A 19,234-nucleotide genomic window follows, 5' to 3' on the forward strand; every position below is an offset into this window, starting at 1 on the left:
TACAGCAGAAATTAACGCAACACTGTAAATCAACTACACTTCAATTAAAAAAATAAATTGGGCTTCCCTGGTGGCACAGTGGTTGAGAGTCTACCTGCCGATGCAGGGGACACGGGTTTGTGCCCCGGTCCGGGAAGATCCCACATGCCGCGGAGCGGCTGGGCCCGTGAGCCATGGCCGCTGAGCCTGTGTGTCCGGAGCCTGTGCTCCGCAACGGGAGAGGCCACAACAGTGAGAGGCCCGTGTACCGCAAAAAAAAATAATAATAAATAAATAAAGTAATTAATTAATTAATTTAAAAAACCCACAATTACTCTGGGAGTAAAAAACACATTTTGTGCACGGAACATAGAAGGCAAGAGGGTCATCATATCTTCAACTCAGAAGATACCAAATATAAGGCAAAAGAACAGTATCATTTTACACAATAACCCATTATTAAATTTTCACTTACTCCAAAAGAATCAGAGGATAGGTAATGATCAGCAGGATGTAAAGACTTTGTTATCCTAAACAAGTTTTAAGCCACAAAGTCAAATCTGCTGAATCAGTGATATAATAGTTGACTTGAAGACATATTTTAGAGTCTAAAACTTTGCTAAATAATCTTAGAAATGTTTGAGAACTGGAATAACTTAATTATTCTTACCTTTGCAGGCATTCAAAATCATACCACTTGAATTTTGCACTTCATCAAATTTGCCAAGTATCATTTCTAATCTGGGAATAAAGAATAAATTTTATTTGTTTTACATACAGTTTTAATTAGAAACAATTTCCTTCACCATCTCCCTGAGAAAAAAAAATTCCAAGGATTCAGTTAGCTCTACACGACTCTCTTTTACAATTAACTCACTGAAAGCAGACACAAAATGCATCTCTTCAGTAGAGCAAAACAGTCAAATACAGGTAGCACTCTACACACTCACAGGTATATTTGTGAAAAGGTAACCTTCAAGGGTAGGGGTTTACGATGTATAAAATAAATAAGCTACAGGGATATATAGTACAACACAGGGAATATAGACAATATTTTATAATAACCATAAATGGAATATAACCTTTAAAAATTGTGAATCACTATGTTGTACCCCCGAAACTTATATAATATTGTACCACCAACTATACCTCAATTTTTAAAAAAAGATAACTATCACACAAAGCAGTTTCATACTTTCATCATAAAATTATTTCCCCAAACCCATCAAAAATATTGGGTTGGCCAATAAGTTCATTTGGTTTTTTCTATACGATGGTTCTAGTAGCACTCAGTTGTCTTTAACTTCATTTGAAACAATTTTGTTAGACTGTATGTGACAGCTGTCATACCAGAGTGCATTTTAAAAAAGACATCAAAATTGGTGAATTTTTGTGTAGCCATTTTAACATTGAAGATGGAAGAAAGAAAAGCAACATTTTTGGCATATTATGCTTTATTATTTCAAGAAAGGTAAAAACGCAACCGAAATGCAAAAAAAAAGATTTGGGCAGTGTATAGAGAAGGTGCTGTGACTGATGGAACATGTCAAAAGTGGTTTGCGAAGTTTCATGCGGGAGATTTCTTGCTGAACTATGCTCCACGGTCAGGCAGACCAGTTGAAGTTGACAGCGATCAAATCGAGACATTAATTGAGACCAATCAACATTGTTCTCAACACAGGAGATAGCCGACATACTGAAAATATCCAAATCAGGCACTGAAAATCATTTGTACCAGTTTGATTATGTTAATCACTTTGATGCCTGCGTTTCACATGAGTTAAGCGAAAAAACCTTCTTGACCGTATTTCTGCATGCGATTCTCTATTTAAACGTAATGAAAACGTTGCATTTTTAAAACAAATTGTGATGGGCGATGGCAAGTGGATACTGTACAATAATGTGGAATGGAAGAGATTGTGGACAAGTAAAATGAACCACCACCAACCACACCAAAGGCCGGTCTTCATCCAAAGAAGGTGATGCTGTGTATATGGTGGGACTGGAAGGGAGTCTTCTATTATGAGCTCCTTCCAGAAAACCAAACGATTAATTCCAACAAGTACTGCTCCCAATTAGACCAAATGAAAGCAGCACTCGACGAAAAGCGACAAAAGAAAACCCATGATCTTCCATCAGGATAACACGAGACCGCATGTTTCTTTGATGACCAGGCAAAAACTGTTAAAGCTTGGCTGGGAAGTTCTGATTCATCTGCTGTATTCACCAGACATTGCACCTTTGGATTTCCATTTATTTAGGTCTTTACAAAATTCTCTTAATGGAAAAAATTTCCACTCCCTGGAAGACTGTAAAAGGCACCTGGAACAGTTCTTTGCTCAAAAAGATAAAAAGTTTTGGCAAGACGGAATTATGAAGTTGCCTGAAAAATGGCAGAAGGTAGTGGAACAAAAGGGTGAGTACGCTGTTCAATAAAGTTCTTGGTGAAAATGAAAAATGTGTCTTTTATTTTTACTTAAAAACCGAAGGCACTTTTTGGCCAACCCAATACTTTAGTTCTAACCTTATAATGAATCTACTCAGTAACCAAGACATTTTTAAAAAGTACATAAAAATCATGCTAAGGAGGGCTTCTCTGGTGGCGCAGTGGTTGAGAGTCCGCCTGCCGACGCAGGAGACACGGGTTCGTGCCCCAGTCCGGGAAGATCCCACATGCTGCGGAGCGGCTAGGCCCGTGAGCCATGGCCGCTGAGCCTGCGCGTCCGGAGCCTGTGCTCCGCAACGGGAGAGGCCACAACAGTGAGAGGCCCACGTACCGCAAAAAAAAAAAAAAAAAAATCATGCTAAGGAAACTTAAGGCAAATATAAAAACAATGAAATATGTCAGAAATTAAAGTGATGCTGATATGACTGATAATCTGATGTTTTTCCTGTTAACCTATTTTAATTCAACAGCAATTCTATTAGCACTTCTGATTTTATATTCAGAATAATACACTTCTACTATCACTTTTTTAAAAAAGTGTTTCTTATTACAAAAGCAATGTATACTCATTATAGAAGAAAACTAGGAAATATAAATAGGAACAAAGAAAAAAGCCACAATCCCATCATCCAGAGAACTTATTTAACTGCATGCTTTCTGATGTTTTATATTTATATATAAATTTTTTTCAGACCATGATCATGGGATCATGCTGACAGCACTAATTTTTACTTTCCAATATTATATCATGCTATGATTTATTCTTTTTTCTTAAATTTATTTATTTATTTATGGCTGCATTAGGTCGTTGTTGCTGCACGTGGGCTTTCTCTAGTTGCAGCAAGCTGGGGCTACTCTTCGTTGCGGTGCACAGGCTTCTCATTGCAGTGGCTTCCCTTGTTGTGAAGCATGGGCTCTAGGCGCGCAGGCTTCAGCAGTTGTGGCACGTGGGCTCTAGAGCGCAGGCTCAGTAGTTGTGGCACACGGGATTTGTTGCTCCGTGGCATGTGGGATCTTCCTGGACCAGGGCTCGAACCTGTGTCCCCTGCAGTGGCAGGCGGATTCTTAACCACTGTGCCACCAGGTAAGTCCCACTATGATTCTTAAATTATGACTTAGAGATTTGGGTTCAGTCTTTAATTGCCAAATATTTTTCTCACATCAATGGTTCTGTCATGATTTTACTCTGGAACCTAACTAAGCCTTGGTCCACATCCTGTCATTTTTTACTTGTACATAGAGGATGAAAATACTGTTTGGTCTAAAAAAATTTTTTTTAGTTGAAAACCTTCTAGAAATTCATTATAATGGGATTTCTAAACCTTAACCTCAGCTCTTACCCCCATTAAATTCAACAAATATTCACACATCTGAAAGCACTTTAGTCAAAAGACACAGGTCCCTTCATCCTACAAAGTAGTTACCTTCCAGAGAATTGAGCAGACACTAGACAGGCTGCCCAGAGACAAGATGGACAAGATGAGACAGGGGAGAGAAAACTGGAATTGGAAGATGGGACTTCAGAATGAAGACCAGACAGCCCAGAAACAGAAAGGAGAGGATTTAGGAAAGCTCTCTGGGAAAAAGGCAGAACAAGATGTTAAGAAGCATGAAATTAACACTCAGCTATTCAGTAGCAAAAAGGGAGTAAGAAACTCAGGGCTGGAAGCTCTGGAGAAAAGAGGGTTGGTAAGGAATTGAGGTGGGACAGATAAAATATACAGCAAGGAATGCAGATACAGGCAGCTTTAATGGGAAGAGGGGTCAACTGAAAGATCAGGCAAATATAACAGTAACAGGGAAAAAGAAAGGAAAAAGAAATAAAAAGCTATTATAAAATAATAATACAGCTATTCAGAAAAACAAGCTTATTCATAATGGAGGATCATTACACATATAATCTGATGGAAAAGGGAGAAAGGAACAATGTAAGAGAAGAAAGAAGAGACTGGGATCTTTTAAGTAATTCAGGAAGAAAAAGAATTTAGGAAATTCAACAGAAGGCAAATACAACAGAGGCTGGAATATCCAAAACACAACTTAGGAGGCCAAACAATAGAGGCCTGTAAAGCCCTGGAAGGTTCTGATTCAGGATAAGGATAGAGAACAGTAAAGCACTAGGATAAAATTGGAAAAGCAACTTTATCCAAAGTCCATATTTAAGTTTAGAGTCATAATAATAAATCACAAGTACAATATGAAAGAGTTAATTAGGTATCTCAGAACTTATCTTTTTTTATAACAGCCAATTATTGAGATAAAACTCATACCATATAATTCACCCCTTTAAAGTGCACAATTCAATGGTGTTTAATATAAAGCCAGAGATGTACACAATCAATTTCAGAATGTCATCATCGTCCCAAAAAACAACCCTGTACTCATTAGCAGTCACTCCCCATTCCTCCCAATTTCCTCAGTCCTACACAACCATTAATCTAACTTCCTTTCTATAGATTTGCCATATCTGGCCATTTCATATAAATGAAATCATCCAATATTCCAAACACTCTGGAAAACTGTCTGTGAATATCAACTAAAGGTAAACATACCCTATGGCCCAGCAATTCCATTCAAATATATTCCAAGAGAACAAATACATAAGTATACCAAAAGGCATGCATAAGAATGTTTCTAACAACATTAATTCATAAATGCTACAAAATGAAAACAACTCAGAAGTCCGTCAACAGTATGGATTCATAAAGTATGACCTACTCATACAAAGGAGAACTATAAGGCAATGAAAATGAACAACTATAGCTGGATCCAACAACCCAAATGAATCTTAAAGAGATAATGTTAACTGAAAGAAGCAAGACACAAAAAGTATACACTATATGATTCCATTTATATAAAATTCAAGCAGAGGCAAAACTAACGTATGGTGATAGAGTCAGGATTATGATTACTTCTGGGAAGGAGAGAAAAGACAAGGATTAAGAAAGATTTGGGGAGGATTCTGGAATGTTGTAATGTTCTACTTCTTCACCTGTGTGGGAGATACGTGTGTGTATTCACTTTGTGATAACTTACAGAGCTGCATACTTACAATTTATGCACTATTCTGTATGAATGTCAAAATTGAATAAAAATTCTAAATACTTAAAAAAACATAATCTCAATATAAATTTAAAAATATATAATGTAACATGTATACATACACTCACACAAAATATATCAATATACATTAATACCATTTCTTTCATAAAATGATACAGAATTTATTCAAATAAAATTCTTGTTAACCCTGGAAGTAGAAAGCCAATGAATAAATAAGTAAACAAAATGCATATTTTTTAGACGACCTTATTACCTAAAAGATAATTCATACTGGAAATAATCTACGTGGTAAGAGAGGCAGCCAGATCTGAAGAGACTTATGTAAACAGAACACACCACCACCTATGAAGTAGTCTTGCTCCTCCTGCCACCCCCCACCGAAAATCTGATCAAGCCTATAGATCCAACTACCAACTTACAGGATATAAAGACAGAAGAACACATTAAACCACACCACAGGAAAAGAATTAGTAATATCCAGGATATGGGAAACCTTTCAGGGTAAACCACCCAACTTATTCAATAAATAAAACACAAGGAAAAAAGTATTTGGGGGTACACAAAGATTTAAACAGGCTTGTAATACATATCAACTAATTGTTGGACTTTATTTGTATACTGATTCAAATAAACTGTTAAAATATATACATACAACATTTATAAAACAGTATGACATTTATGAAAATTTGAACCCTAACTGGATATTTGGATTACAGAATTATTTGCAAAAAAATGTAAGGTGTGATGATTGCATTGTGGTTGTGATTGGGAAAAAAAAATTTTTTTCCCTTTAGAAATATATTGAATAACAAAAAGGACCTACTGTATAGCACAGGGAATTATATTCAATATCTTGTAATAACCTATAATGGCACAGAATCTGAGAAAGATTATATATATGTATATATATGCATATAAACTAAATCACTTTGCTGTAATCCTGAAACACTGTAAATCAACTATACTTCAGTGAAAAAAAATTAAAAAATAAAATAAAAAGAAATATATTGAATTACAGATGAAATGTTATGAGTTGGATTTGCTTGAAAATAATACAGGACAAGAGTAAGTAGGTAAGGATGTAACAAACAAAACTGTCCACAACTTAGTTATTGAAGATGGATAATAGGTACATGAGGTTCATTATACTATCCTGTCTAGAACAGTATAGAATCTTAAGAATTTTTTAAACAGTAATAACCTATATGTCCTTTTATATCTTTTGAATATTAAAGCATTCCAGAAATTTGAACCTATTTTAAATAAGCACATGAAATTAAAACCTTTAAAACCACTGGCAAAAAAATAAATTTAGCAAGACTTACCTAGCAAGGGGAATTCCTCTCTTATAAAGGTCCACTCTCACTTTATCTCCCACATGTCTATAAATCTCCACCACAGCCAGTATTGCAGCATCTCTAACCTGCCAAATAATTCAGAACTTTAAAAACTTACATGAGAAAAAATAAAATACTTCACCTCAAGGTAACATTAAATTCAGACCAACTTGAAGCTCCAAGTTGGTTTTAATGCCTCTAAACCCCTGGGAGATTATGGCAGGTCATTAACAAAAACCAAGACGACCTGCCAAGAAACCTCTAGAGAAACCTTGTAAAAGTTTTACAGAAATCTAAGAAACATGTAAATAAATGTGGCTTTTCAAAAATCTTCTATTTGTAATAATATTGTATAAAGAACTGATAATAACTATATGACTAGAAATCATTATCGTGGTTAACATATTTTTGTAGAATAAAACTGCCTTTTAAGAATGTGGCCTGAACACAAACAGATAATTATATACCAATGTTCACAGCATCATTATTCACAATGGCCAAAAGGTGGAAACAACCCAAATGTCTATCCATGGATGAATGGATAAACAAGATGTGGTATATACATACAATGGTATATTATTCAGCCTTAAACAAGAATGGAAGGAAATTCTGACACATGCTACAACATGGATGAACCGTGAAGACATTATGCTAAGTGAAATATGCCAGATACAAAAGGACAAATATTGTATGGTTCCACGTTTATAAGTAGTCAAATTCATTTGGAGAGAAAGTAAAACGTGGCCACCAAGAGCTGAAGGACTGGGGGAAATGAGGAGTTATTGTTTAATGGGTAGAGAGCTTCAGCTTGGGAAGATGAAAAAGTTCTGGAGATGGGTGGTGGTGATGGCTGCACAACAATGTCAGTGTACTTACTGCCAATGAACTGTACACTTAAGAAAGGCTGAAATGGTCAATTTTGTGTTGTGAATATTTTACCACAATTAAAAGAAAGAATAAATGTGGCCTAAAGACAGGAATGTGGAAGACAGCTTTTAGTTCCTTTGCATAGCTCACTGTCGAAGGGCAAATGAAGAGACAGTAGAACTCTCTACAAACCTCTAGAGGAGGAGCTAGGGCCTAAAAGCAAGGAAATATCCAGGGTCATTCCAAATGCCCAAGCTGTGCCAAAAGGGTTACAGCCAAGATTCAACTCCACCACAAAGGACAAGATCCAGAACACACCCCTGTATTATGCCTATAGTATTTGAAGCTCAGGGAGTGAAATTTCCAACAAGTGATATACCACTGGCACAAACAGGGTTATGACTGTTGCAAAAGTTGTTATGCAGGAATGAAAAGGAAGCTGACAATCTGCCCTCACAACTAGCTTATAGGAGGACTAGAGAAGGAAATTCAGGTTCTTTGTTACTCAATCTTTCAAACTCAAGAACTATCCTTTAAGTCCCATCTATCCTTAATACTAGCCAAACAGCTAACAAACTTGAGCTATGTTTGTGAATATAATGTATTCTTAAAAACTAAATGTGGTAGACATTAAAAGAAAAAAATGAAGTGGAATCTTGATTTTACCACTCCCCTCCACCCTCTCTCTTCTTTTTAAAAATGGAATAAGAGCATTAGAAAACAAGAGGTGGCTAAAAAATTAGTCAGTGCTTAAATGTAGATAAAATTTTACCTGACTGTTGGAATCTCCAAATAGGATACACAAATGTGGTACCAACTTGCTGAGGACTAGTGGCTGAGCCCCAAAACTAAATATAATTTGAAAAAAAAATAAAGAGAATTTGGTTTTAATCAAACAGTAAACAAAATATCCTTACACTTTTAACTGTCTCGATAAGACAAATACGGTGGAGAGCATGGGCACACATCATTAAAACATAAAGGATATGAGACACAAGCAAAACCTAATTCTAAACAATGTGAGATATGTAAAATTGAATAATCATGACTGACAATGAAAACTGTCAACACATGATCCAACAGAGCAAAATGTTCAACCGATGGCACTCTTAAACCTAGCAACTTATCAATCACTTAGAAAATTTGAGCTTTTGCATTAAAATACTGTTTTTTTAGACTCTGGGTCTCAAACAAATTTGCATTCCAGTACAATAAGTAAATTAAAAGATCTTTATTTATGCTTATTAATATTTTGATGAGGTCATGGGTTGAAAGCAAATGACAAGACAGCCAAAAACCATGAAAGTTGTGCAGACTGAATGCACTTACAAGCTCTAGATGGCAGAAAGGACCATAGAGGAGTAAAAGAAAATAAAATGAAGGTATAGTTAGAGAAAAGGAAGTAACACTACAAAAAAAGTTGAAAGCTACTATATATTACCTATCTTGTTGCACAGAACTTGAAAAAATCATCCAGAAAGAGAACAAAAGCCCTAGTTTACAATTTCTTCAGGCTGGAGTTCTGAGCTCTGTGGCATCTATGCTGTCAGAGCTCTGCACACTGCTGTCAGCTTCACTGTCTGGTTACCTGGGGGAGTCTTATTCAGTCTATGATTTTGGTAACCACCTGCACTGCTCTAGAAAACCTAGGGCCAACTGGCAAAAGGGGGGTGGGGAAAATGGCTACAATTGTTGAAATACCACTGAGTTTAAAAAAATTCCAAACTGGGTCCAGAACAGAGGAAGATCCTAAGTTATATCAGCGTATTTGTTATATGACCATCTATTTGGGTGGCAACTATTAACATACTAAAGAGAAAAAAAGAAACTCTTCTTATCAATGACTAATAATTTTAAATTAACAACATGAAAGATAACAACATACATACAAGAAAATTAACAGATAAAGCTATCAAATAGAAAAACTCTGGTGCCAGAGATAAATTAATAACTATTTAAAATTTGTTATTTCCATAGCTTTCCTTGAGCTTTGTGAAATGGATTTTGCTTTTTTTTTTAGAAAAATGAAAAACATACTCCAGTAATCATAAAACTTACATGTTTAATGTTTCAATAAGACACAGACACACGCCTTCTCGAGATCGAAAATTCTTGTGCTTAAAACCAGAAGCCAACTGTTCCCAAATGTACTATTTGAAAGAAAAGTAAACATGTATAACAAAAAATTAAATTACTTATGTTATAACCTTTTATCTATTCCCAACTTTACTACCAACCTTATTGGTAGCTAAATTTTCCCACAGATTTCTCTACAAGTTTTTCTAAGCCAAATTTGCACTGATGCTGCTCTCACCCATTTTTAAATATCTTAATCACATTTTTAATTTTTATTTTATACCTTTCACTTTAGATTTCAATTATTCTCAGAAAAACTGTGTCCAACATTTAAAAATCTTAAAATTTCCAAGGACATATAATTTCTTCTAAACTTTAGAAACCTTCAATGACAATGTTACCATTATAAGCCTAGTAGTATTGTAAGCATTTAAAAGGTCCAATGTTGCCTAGCAACTAGTACAGACTGTCACATGGAACAGGCTTTTTCAGCATTTTATAATTCAGGGGTTTTTTCATTTTAACACTGGATCCAAATACAGAAACATAATCATTCTATTGCTACCCACTATCTTTTTTTTTTTGAAAACGCATAAACCTATACAAACAATCTAAAACAATTATATGGGTTTGTTATAAGAAGGAATTCAACTTTGTTTTTCTAAACATAGAGCCAATTGTCCCAATCAATCCTTTCTCCACGTTTAAGGAACATCACCCTTACCATTTACTAAATTAATGTGTACATACACACATACACACATACTCTCACACATACACACAAACCCCTACTCCTGGACTCTATTCTCCCTGGACTCTATATTCAGTTCTACTAATATTATTTCCCTCTGCCAAACTTTGTGGAGGGTAACTTGGAAGTTTACCAAAAAAGTCTTAAATGTGAATAACCTGATCCAGCAACACTGTCTCTAGAACTCTGTTCTATAATTACATTTATGTCCAAAGACACATGTACAAGGATGCTCTTCACAGCACTCATAATAAAAACATGTCAAAAACAAGTTAAAATTTGAACTGCTAAGCAAGTGTCAAAGGATACCCATCAAATTATAAGGATTATATATTTATCTTTATACTCTATGGTATAAAAAGTCTGAGTAAGTTTACTTTCACTACTATTTGGATTTTTTATAAAACATATGTAATACAATTCTTAAACTGTATTTTAAATGATAACACTTAGTATCACTATATTTTATAAATTCTGGGTTTTTTTCCCACTTAACATGAGCTACTCTTTTATCTTTTTAAAAATAAATTTATTTATTTATTTTTGGCTTCATTGGGTCTTCGTTGCTGCACAAGGGCTTTCTCTAGTTGTGGCGAGCGGGGGCTACTCTTTGTTATGGTGCACAGGCTTCTCATTGCAGTGGTTTCTCTTGTTGCGGAGCACGGGCTCTAGGCATGCGGGCTTCAGTAGTTGTGGCACATGGGCTCAGTAGTTGTGGCACATGAGCTCAGTAGTTGTGGCGCATGGGCTTAGGTGCTTCGCGGCATGTGGGATCTTCCTGGACCAGGGCTCAAACCTGTGTCCCCTGCCTTGGCAGGCAGATTCTCAACCACTGAGCCACCAGGGAAGCCCCCGACATGAGCTACTCTTTAAATCTCTGTTTACGTGTCAATTTATTTTTACTCCTCTTTCAAAATATGTCCGTAAGGGCAATTTTTTTCTACCATATTCAAAAAACACAGGTCACCGTCATCTAATATATGCCTTATATAATTAGTAACCACCTGTTAAAATAAGAAATTTTCTCCTTGTTTCAGTAAGAGTTGCAGAAATTCATATAACATTCAGTAGTTCTCAAAATAAGCTTTCTCATTGAACATTATATTATTTGTAGGTAGCAAAACCCAGAAAATCCTAACAAATAGTATAATCAGTACATTGTCAAATCACTTAAATCTATGAGTTAGCTTTTTGAAAAAGCATTAAAGAATAGAAAAATAAGAAAAAGGAAAGCAAAAAATCAAAAAGTTAAATATTGACACTTTATCTTAAATTTCAACTTCTTTAAAGCATTAGCAATAATTTACTGTTTAAAATTTTAGCTTTTATGTCCCTGGGGTTTTACTGACTTGCAGTGATTACCGTCTATCTTTACTGTTATTTAATCATTAATTAGCAAAATCTGAATCCTAAAATGTAGGCCTACCATCGGTGGTGCTACTTGATCCATTAACTTCAGTATCAGAGTCTGAGCTTCATCTCGAACCTTGTCTTTGGCATCTCCCATTCTGTCTATTAAAGCTACAATAACTAGAGAAATTAAGGGGGAAAAGAATAAATATTTATAATTCATCTCCATTATACACTATATTTTACAAAATTACAAACATCAATTATTTCCATAAATGAAAAGTTATGAGGTAAGCAAATTGTTTCAAGTTCTTTACTCATGAGTACAATCAAAAATAAATGAGAAGTTTCAAAAGAATAAATACAGTATGACATCCACTTATAATAATAATGTTCAAAAAACAGGCAAAACTTCATATTATTCTGTTTAGAGATACATATAGATGGTTAAGCTCTACAGACCAACAAGGGAGCGATTATCCCAAAGGTCATGACAGCAGTCATCTCTGGTAGAGGGTGGGAGGTGTCATCAGGAAATGCAGAGGGAGCATATAAGGAACTGGCAGAGCTCTAGTTCTTTGACCTGAGCACAGGCAGGTGTTGGTTTTATAGTTATTCTTTAAATTGTACATGCTTGATACGTATTATTCTATATGTACAACATATTACTCAAATGACAAAAATAAAGCACGGGTCCATGGGATTGAGGTCTTTCTCTACTCTGTCCAAGACTTTGACACTATTCCATGAAAGGAGGCAGGAAAGGCAGGTTAGAGTCCATTCTTAGAGAGTTTTCATGAAACAGGTTGCTGTAACTATAAATCAACAAAGCACCACAAAGAAATCACATCTATTGGGTGTGGAGTGAAGGAAATGGGAGGGGGGCTAGAACTGAGGTTATGGTTTCTAAAGTCAGTCCATAGGGCAAAAACACCTCATAGTCGAAATTATCTTTTTGTAATCCCTTAAATTACCACTACCACTCAGTGTAGTATTACTAGGTGTGTGACCAAACTATTTAATCTTTTTGTCTTTATCTCCTCAACCCATAAATATGTGCAGCAGTACTCACCTCAGAAGATTACTGACATATATGTAAACAACTCAGAGAGTGAAGGACACTGGGTAAGCATTCAATGTGTCTCTAGTTTATTTATAGACACATATAATTAAATGTGTATGTAATGTAATGCAAATGTATGCTGCAAAGTTAACATTGTCTATAACATAACAATCAGAACTGATATAATAATCAACAACATTTAAGGAAAGAAGGAACATATCCTTCTGGAAGAAAATGATTCGAGTGAGAAGCCAACCATACAAAATGGAAAGATTATCCAAAAATCTAAGCTTAATCAAGGAAATGATTGTGTAAGAAACAAAGTCCTTATCATAAAAATCATAAGCCTAATCATGAGGCAACTGAAGTATCTGTCAGTTGAAACAATATAAATCCTTCTCATTTTGCTTAGATGCATTGTTAACACTAGAGAAATTCACCTATATCTACAGGATTGGCTATTGTGGGACTCATTCTGATAGCTTCTGACAGACAGAAGACAATACTAAACACTAGTAAATGTTAGATATTATTATGTACTAAGCACTGAATTATCTCACTTAATCCTCATAACAATCCTATGAAACAGAGTAGGCCCGTTTGATAGAGAAGGCCCAGAGGCATTAAATACTTTGACCAAGGTCACACAAGTAGCAAGTAGTGAAATCAGGATTTAAGGAATCTACACAGTGTTAGGCTACAGTCATAACTACTTCCATTTATTTGTGACTGAGGTGTTTTGTGTGTGTGTGTGTGTGTGTATTAACAACCACATAACAATAATGAAAAAAAAATAGACACTTCATTCCTGAGAGGTAGAGTTTAACTCCAAAAGAAAATAAAGGGACTTCTCTGGTGGTCCAGTGGTTAAGACTCCGTGCTTCCACTGCAGGGGGCACGGGTTCGAGCCCTGGTTGGGGAACTCAGATCCCGCATGCCGTGCGGCGCAGCCAGAAAAAAAAAAATTTTTTTTTGGCCCAAACGGGGCTCACTTCAATTTAAAAACTAAAATTTGTAAAACATAAACAACTAAAACAAAAAACCTCACACTACATAAACTTAAGATTTACAGCTATTCAATTAAACAAAAAAATTCATAATTTTTTTCCTTTTTAACATATAAACTCTTGGAGTCAAACAGAAGATTTATTTCTAGCTCTACTGGTTATTTAATTATGCAAGACAGTAAACTTCTCTAACTTCAAAGTTTCTTTGTCTGTAAAATAAGGAGGGATCCAGGTCTATACCTCACACAGCTAGTGAGAGAATAAGTAAAACTGGTAAAAAGCACCTGTGGCCAAGCCCATAATAAGCATTCGGAAGAGTTAGCGCTATTCCTTAAAGATCTGTAGATAATGAACATGCAATCAATAATTACTGGGAATACAAAACAGAGCTTTTCACTCTGTAAACTCTCAAAAAGAACTTGTTAAACAAACAAATACATCTATCATAGACTGGAATTTGGACAGTGAAAACACGGAAGAAGTCTGAAGCATAGGTGTTAGCATATTTTATTCTCTTAGCATTGTACAAGATGCAAACCATTGTACAAGATGCAAAGCTGATGACCAGGCATCCTGACTGTTCTAATACCCTTTCTACAAAACCATTTTGGATTAAAACTATCTGTTTAAGATTTGTAAAATATGAAATCCTTTACTGTTGTCATAAAACCAGGCTTGGGGGAATCATAAAACCAGGGTTGGTGGTCCAGTGGTTAGGACTCTATGCTTTCACTGCCTAGGGCGCAGGTTTAATCCCTGGTCAGGGAACTAAGATCCCTCAAGCTGCATGATGCGGCAAAAAAAAAAAAAAAAAAAAGGTTGGTGATCAGTGTTAAATGTAAATTGTATTTTTTTTTTTTGGTTTGAACATTAAATTTTTCCACAGTACATGTAGTCACAAGAGAAAATTTAAATATATTAAAGAATTACATTAATAAGAGTCCATACTTTTTTGGTACTTTGTCTAAAACTGAACATGAACCTCAATTTTCCTAAAACTTCACTTTTAATGTAAAAAGATAAAAAATATCTGTAATGATAGTTAATAACCTAAGTGTACCAAAAGGAAAACAATATCACCCACATCAAGTTACATATATCTAAGGGTACATTATCAAAAAAACCCTTCAGCACATAACTTAATTCAATTCCCTCCTTTTACGGAAAGGTTCCTAAAATGGTTTGGCTAAGATCTATGACGGAGTAAAACAAGAAAGCTAACTCTGGGATTCTTAGTCTAGTACTACATCTCTTTCTTTAAGAGCACAGAGATATACTGTAGCTTCTCTTGTAGAGCTGTCATACAAATTAGAAATAATTATTTGAGGATAATCTTTCATATAGGTAAAGTAGAGAAGCCCAGTAAATGGATAAAAAGTGGGCATTCAATAAATGGTAGCAAAACTGGGATGAAATTTTCCTATTATATCACACTGACTCTCAAGTAGTAACAAGTTCAGGTTTCACTAAGAAAAATAATGAACACTTAGGGTTCAAAGTGAAAACAATATTGACTAACAGTAAATGCACAGGGATAACCAGAAAGAGTTAGGAGATTAAAAGATAACGTTATACATATGAGAATATGTAGATATGTGGGAAACATACAAAAAACACTAACCAACAAAAACAACTTAATGTAATTTATTAATATTTACGGGTATAAGAATCATGAAGTAAAAAAAAATTCAGTATATGGTGAGATTAATCTGCAAAGCTCCCAGATTTTGAAATCAGAAGTAAATCGTTAAAACAGAAAGGAAGGGGGCTTCCCTGGTGGCGCAGTGGTTGAGAATCCACCTGCTAATGCAGGGGACATGGGTTCAAGCCCTGGTTAGGGAAGATCCCACATGCTGCGGAGCAACTAAACCCATGCGCCACAACTACTGAGCCTGCGCCCTAGAGCCCACGAGCCACAACTACTGAGCCCACGCGCCTAGAACCTGTGTTCTGCAACAAGAGAAGCCACCGCAATGAGAAGCCAGCCCACCGCCACGAAGAGTAGCCCCCACTTGCCACAACTAGAGAAAGCCTGCACACAGCAAAGAAGACACAACACAGCCATAAAAAAAGAAAAAATCCAAAAAATCACCAGAAAGGAAGGACCCTGGAGAAGAGAGGATTTCAAAAAAAAAAAAAAAAACAGCACAGCAGCGGCATAAACAAGCTAAGCCAGAACTAAAAAGAGTGAGCAAGTTTCTGATTAACAACAGTGGAGAGTATTTACTGACAATCACAAATAAATAAGGCTGCTGAGGTAGAGAAGAGCCATACACGCTGAGAGAACTGAAACACCAAGGGCAGAAAAACAGAAATAAGTTTTGAAAATAGGACAGTCCTGGGAGGCAGCAAACTAGGGTTCTGGTCCTAATACTCCTACTGCCTCAATATGAGCAGTCAGTAGGTATATCAAACCCCATCTGGCCCTCCTTGTGTCTGAAAAATAAGTGAGATACGTGATACCTAGAATTACTCTCAAGTCTAAAATGTTGTCTGTAACAACTAATAATAGGGAGCTACTACAGGGCAGGGGTGACAAACAGAGGTGCCTACAGTCAGGGAGGTACCAGAAATGCCAAAAATGAACCAGACCTATTCCAACCTCTGTGTATTGTAACTGAAATTCTCTGTTATGAGGAAACAAGAGGAGATGGGAGAGACTTATGGATTGGAAAGCTCATGACCCAAACAAAAAGGAAGCTACGACAGAGCTTCTGCCTTTATTTACACATGGAAATGGAAGAGCAGGGTTGCCACATTGGCCAATTTTTCAAGACAAGCTACAAATATGAATTTTTACTAACAATGACTCAAAATACATTAAGATAATACATAAGCAAGTAACACATGTTTGCAGAGCACAGTTTTTAACATCTATCATAGGATTTTAAGCAGGAGACTGACAGCTTAAAAATCATCTCTTCAAAAGATATTCATACAAAGATTGAATTGGAACCAGGTATTGATTAAAAAGGAAATAATAGAGATAGAGAAAGTCAGTAAGATGCTTCTGCTGAAAGGATAGATAGACAATAAAATTAAAAGAAGAGGGCTTCCCTGGTGGCACAGTGGTTGAGAGTCCGCCTGCCGATGCAGGGGACACGGGTTCGTGCCCCGGTCTGGGAAGATCCCACATGCCGCAGAGCGGCTGGGCCCGTGAGCCATGGCCGCTGGGCCTGTGCGTCCGGAGCCTGTGCTCCGCAACGGGAGAGGCCACAACAGTGAGAGGCCCACATAACGCAAAAAAAAAAAAAAAAAAAAATTAAAAGAAGAAATTGGCAGAATTTAGTGGCATACTGAACATGAAGCTGACCAAAGATAATTTGAAAATAAGGGTGATGATACATTGAGCCATTAACTTAATCCATAAAAGAAATCACAAACATCTGAGGTTACCCTTAAATATATTTCTATATAATAGGACCAAATCCACTCACTGAAGCACTCCAAAAGGCACACAAAGGTCACTTAGGTTTAAAAGATAAGTCAAAGCCAACTTTGCAATCTAACTACTATACAAAGAGCTTTATACTAGCACATCGTTCTGGACTGCAAACACACTGTAAGTAAGTGCTGCTCAAAGTATGGCCAGCAGCCCAGGACCAGTCTACAAGCTACTTGTGGTGAAGAAATTGTGAGTTTTTCTAAAACAAGGTTTGGAAACAATCTGACCAAGTAAATTATACATTTGTTGAATCTACCAATAAAAAACTGAGCCTTGTATTTTTTTTCATTTCATTTTGCTGTAATTTATTTGTATTGTATTTTATAAAATATTGGTCCGCATTAGACTAGCAATGAAAAAACTGGTCCTTCACCATAGATAAGTGAAAAGTGGTGCTGCGAATTATATTATAAATTATTAACATGTTACAAAAAAGTAAAAGATAAGTTAAAAATTTGAAAATACAAAGTAAAAATCTATTAGCAGTATATTCGGTAAGTTTTTTGCCTTTGTTTTTGTCTTAAAAGGAACATATTTATTTAAATAGGCTTAAAATCTTTTATGTTCGGCAAATTAAAATGCTAAGTAGCAGATCTCTGGGCTGTATAAAATTACATTTTTGCATTTACAAAGAACTAATTCTGTTAAAAATTATGAGAAAAAAGTATGTCAAACCCTACAATAATTTTTAAATAAAGTTAACTTACCCATTGCTACATAGGACTTAAATCGTGTTGATAATCTGTCCACGAAGGCACTTAAAATTTCCAATCCCATTAATGACACCTACAGATGGAAAGACATTTTAATGAATACAAATTACTGATGCATATTTTAATATCAGTATGTAACTGCTGACATAAAGATCTTCATTATTACCAAGTTTTTAAAAAAATAAGGAGATTGAAATATTCAGGGTGAACAGTCATGAGGGTAAGGCACCCTATTCTCAAATGGTTCAATAATAATAATAATAATAATGACATGCAAATGCAGAAGATAGTGATATAGCATATTTGGCAAAATATTAATAACAGGTAAATTAGGTGAAGGGTACACAGGAGTTCACTGACTATACCTGTCACTTTCCTGTAATGTTGAAATGTTTCTTAAATGAAACAGTTAAACAAAACAGCACATTTAATTACAGAGGAATTCTAGCTTCTGTCTAGGATGAAGAAACTGGAAAAAACCATCACTCCCACCATAAACAAGAAAAAGCCAAGTAATCTACAAAACCATAACTATTCTTGAATTCATCAGAAAGCTAAGGTTGTAGAATAATCATCTAGGTTGAAATCTTTAGGAAAGACAGGTGTGCCAAGGAGAATGGGACATAAGCAGTAGGTCACATGTGGCAGAGGACAGATGGAAAATGAAGCTGAGATGCAAGTGCATAAAAAGAATTCAGCTATATTCAACTCACTGTTAATAGTTGAGTGTGGGTTAGCATGAAAATACAGAATCCCTATTAGCTGCAGACACAAGGAGAGTTCACACCCACTTGCCGGCTCTTTCTCCACAAACCTCCACTGGACACTCATAATTAAGACTGAGGACAGGGTAGGAGATTAGAGAAAGTCTCTTGGTGGTTACAGGTCTCGTAGGAAGGGAGCAGCTGCCTCTGCAGGAAAAGCACAAACCTTTCCCATTTCCTTGTCCTACAAGAAACAATAGTCTGAAGCTACTGAGGGAAAGACAACGCTGTTACCCTCTAGACAGAGGTAAAAAACTCATACCTATTAAGTAAAAAGAAAAGGAAAAAAAAAAAAGGCTTCTACTTCAAGGGTAGGAGCAAAAAACCATGCTGGGCTCCGATGATTAAAGGTTTCAGCTGAGGAGGGGCAGGA

General features: G+C 35.8%; 1 protein-coding gene across 3 annotated transcripts in view; it reads right to left on the minus strand.

The window, feature by feature from the left end:
• CLASP2 (cytoplasmic linker associated protein 2) overlaps positions 1-19,234 on the minus strand; it is a 181,849-nt gene that overhangs the window by 148,607 nt on the left and 14,008 nt on the right. For all 3 annotated transcript variants that reach the window (XM_060110136.1, XM_060110135.1, XM_060110134.1), the window contains exons 2-7: positions 18,092-18,170; positions 11,946-12,049; positions 9,751-9,842; positions 8,465-8,540; positions 6,814-6,911; positions 650-720 (exon numbers count right to left, since the gene is read on the minus strand). In XM_060110136.1, the coding sequence (XP_059966119.1) occupies positions 650-720; positions 6,814-6,911; positions 8,465-8,540; positions 9,751-9,842; positions 11,946-12,049; positions 18,092-18,170 (520 nt within the window). The remainder of the gene's footprint in view (positions 1-649; positions 721-6,813; positions 6,912-8,464; positions 8,541-9,750; positions 9,843-11,945; positions 12,050-18,091; positions 18,171-19,234) is intronic.

The sequence above is a fragment of the Mesoplodon densirostris genome, chromosome 10, assembly GCF_025265405.1.
Source record: "Mesoplodon densirostris isolate mMesDen1 chromosome 10, mMesDen1 primary haplotype, whole genome shotgun sequence".
NCBI lineage: Eukaryota > Metazoa > Chordata > Mammalia > Artiodactyla > Ziphiidae > Mesoplodon > Mesoplodon densirostris.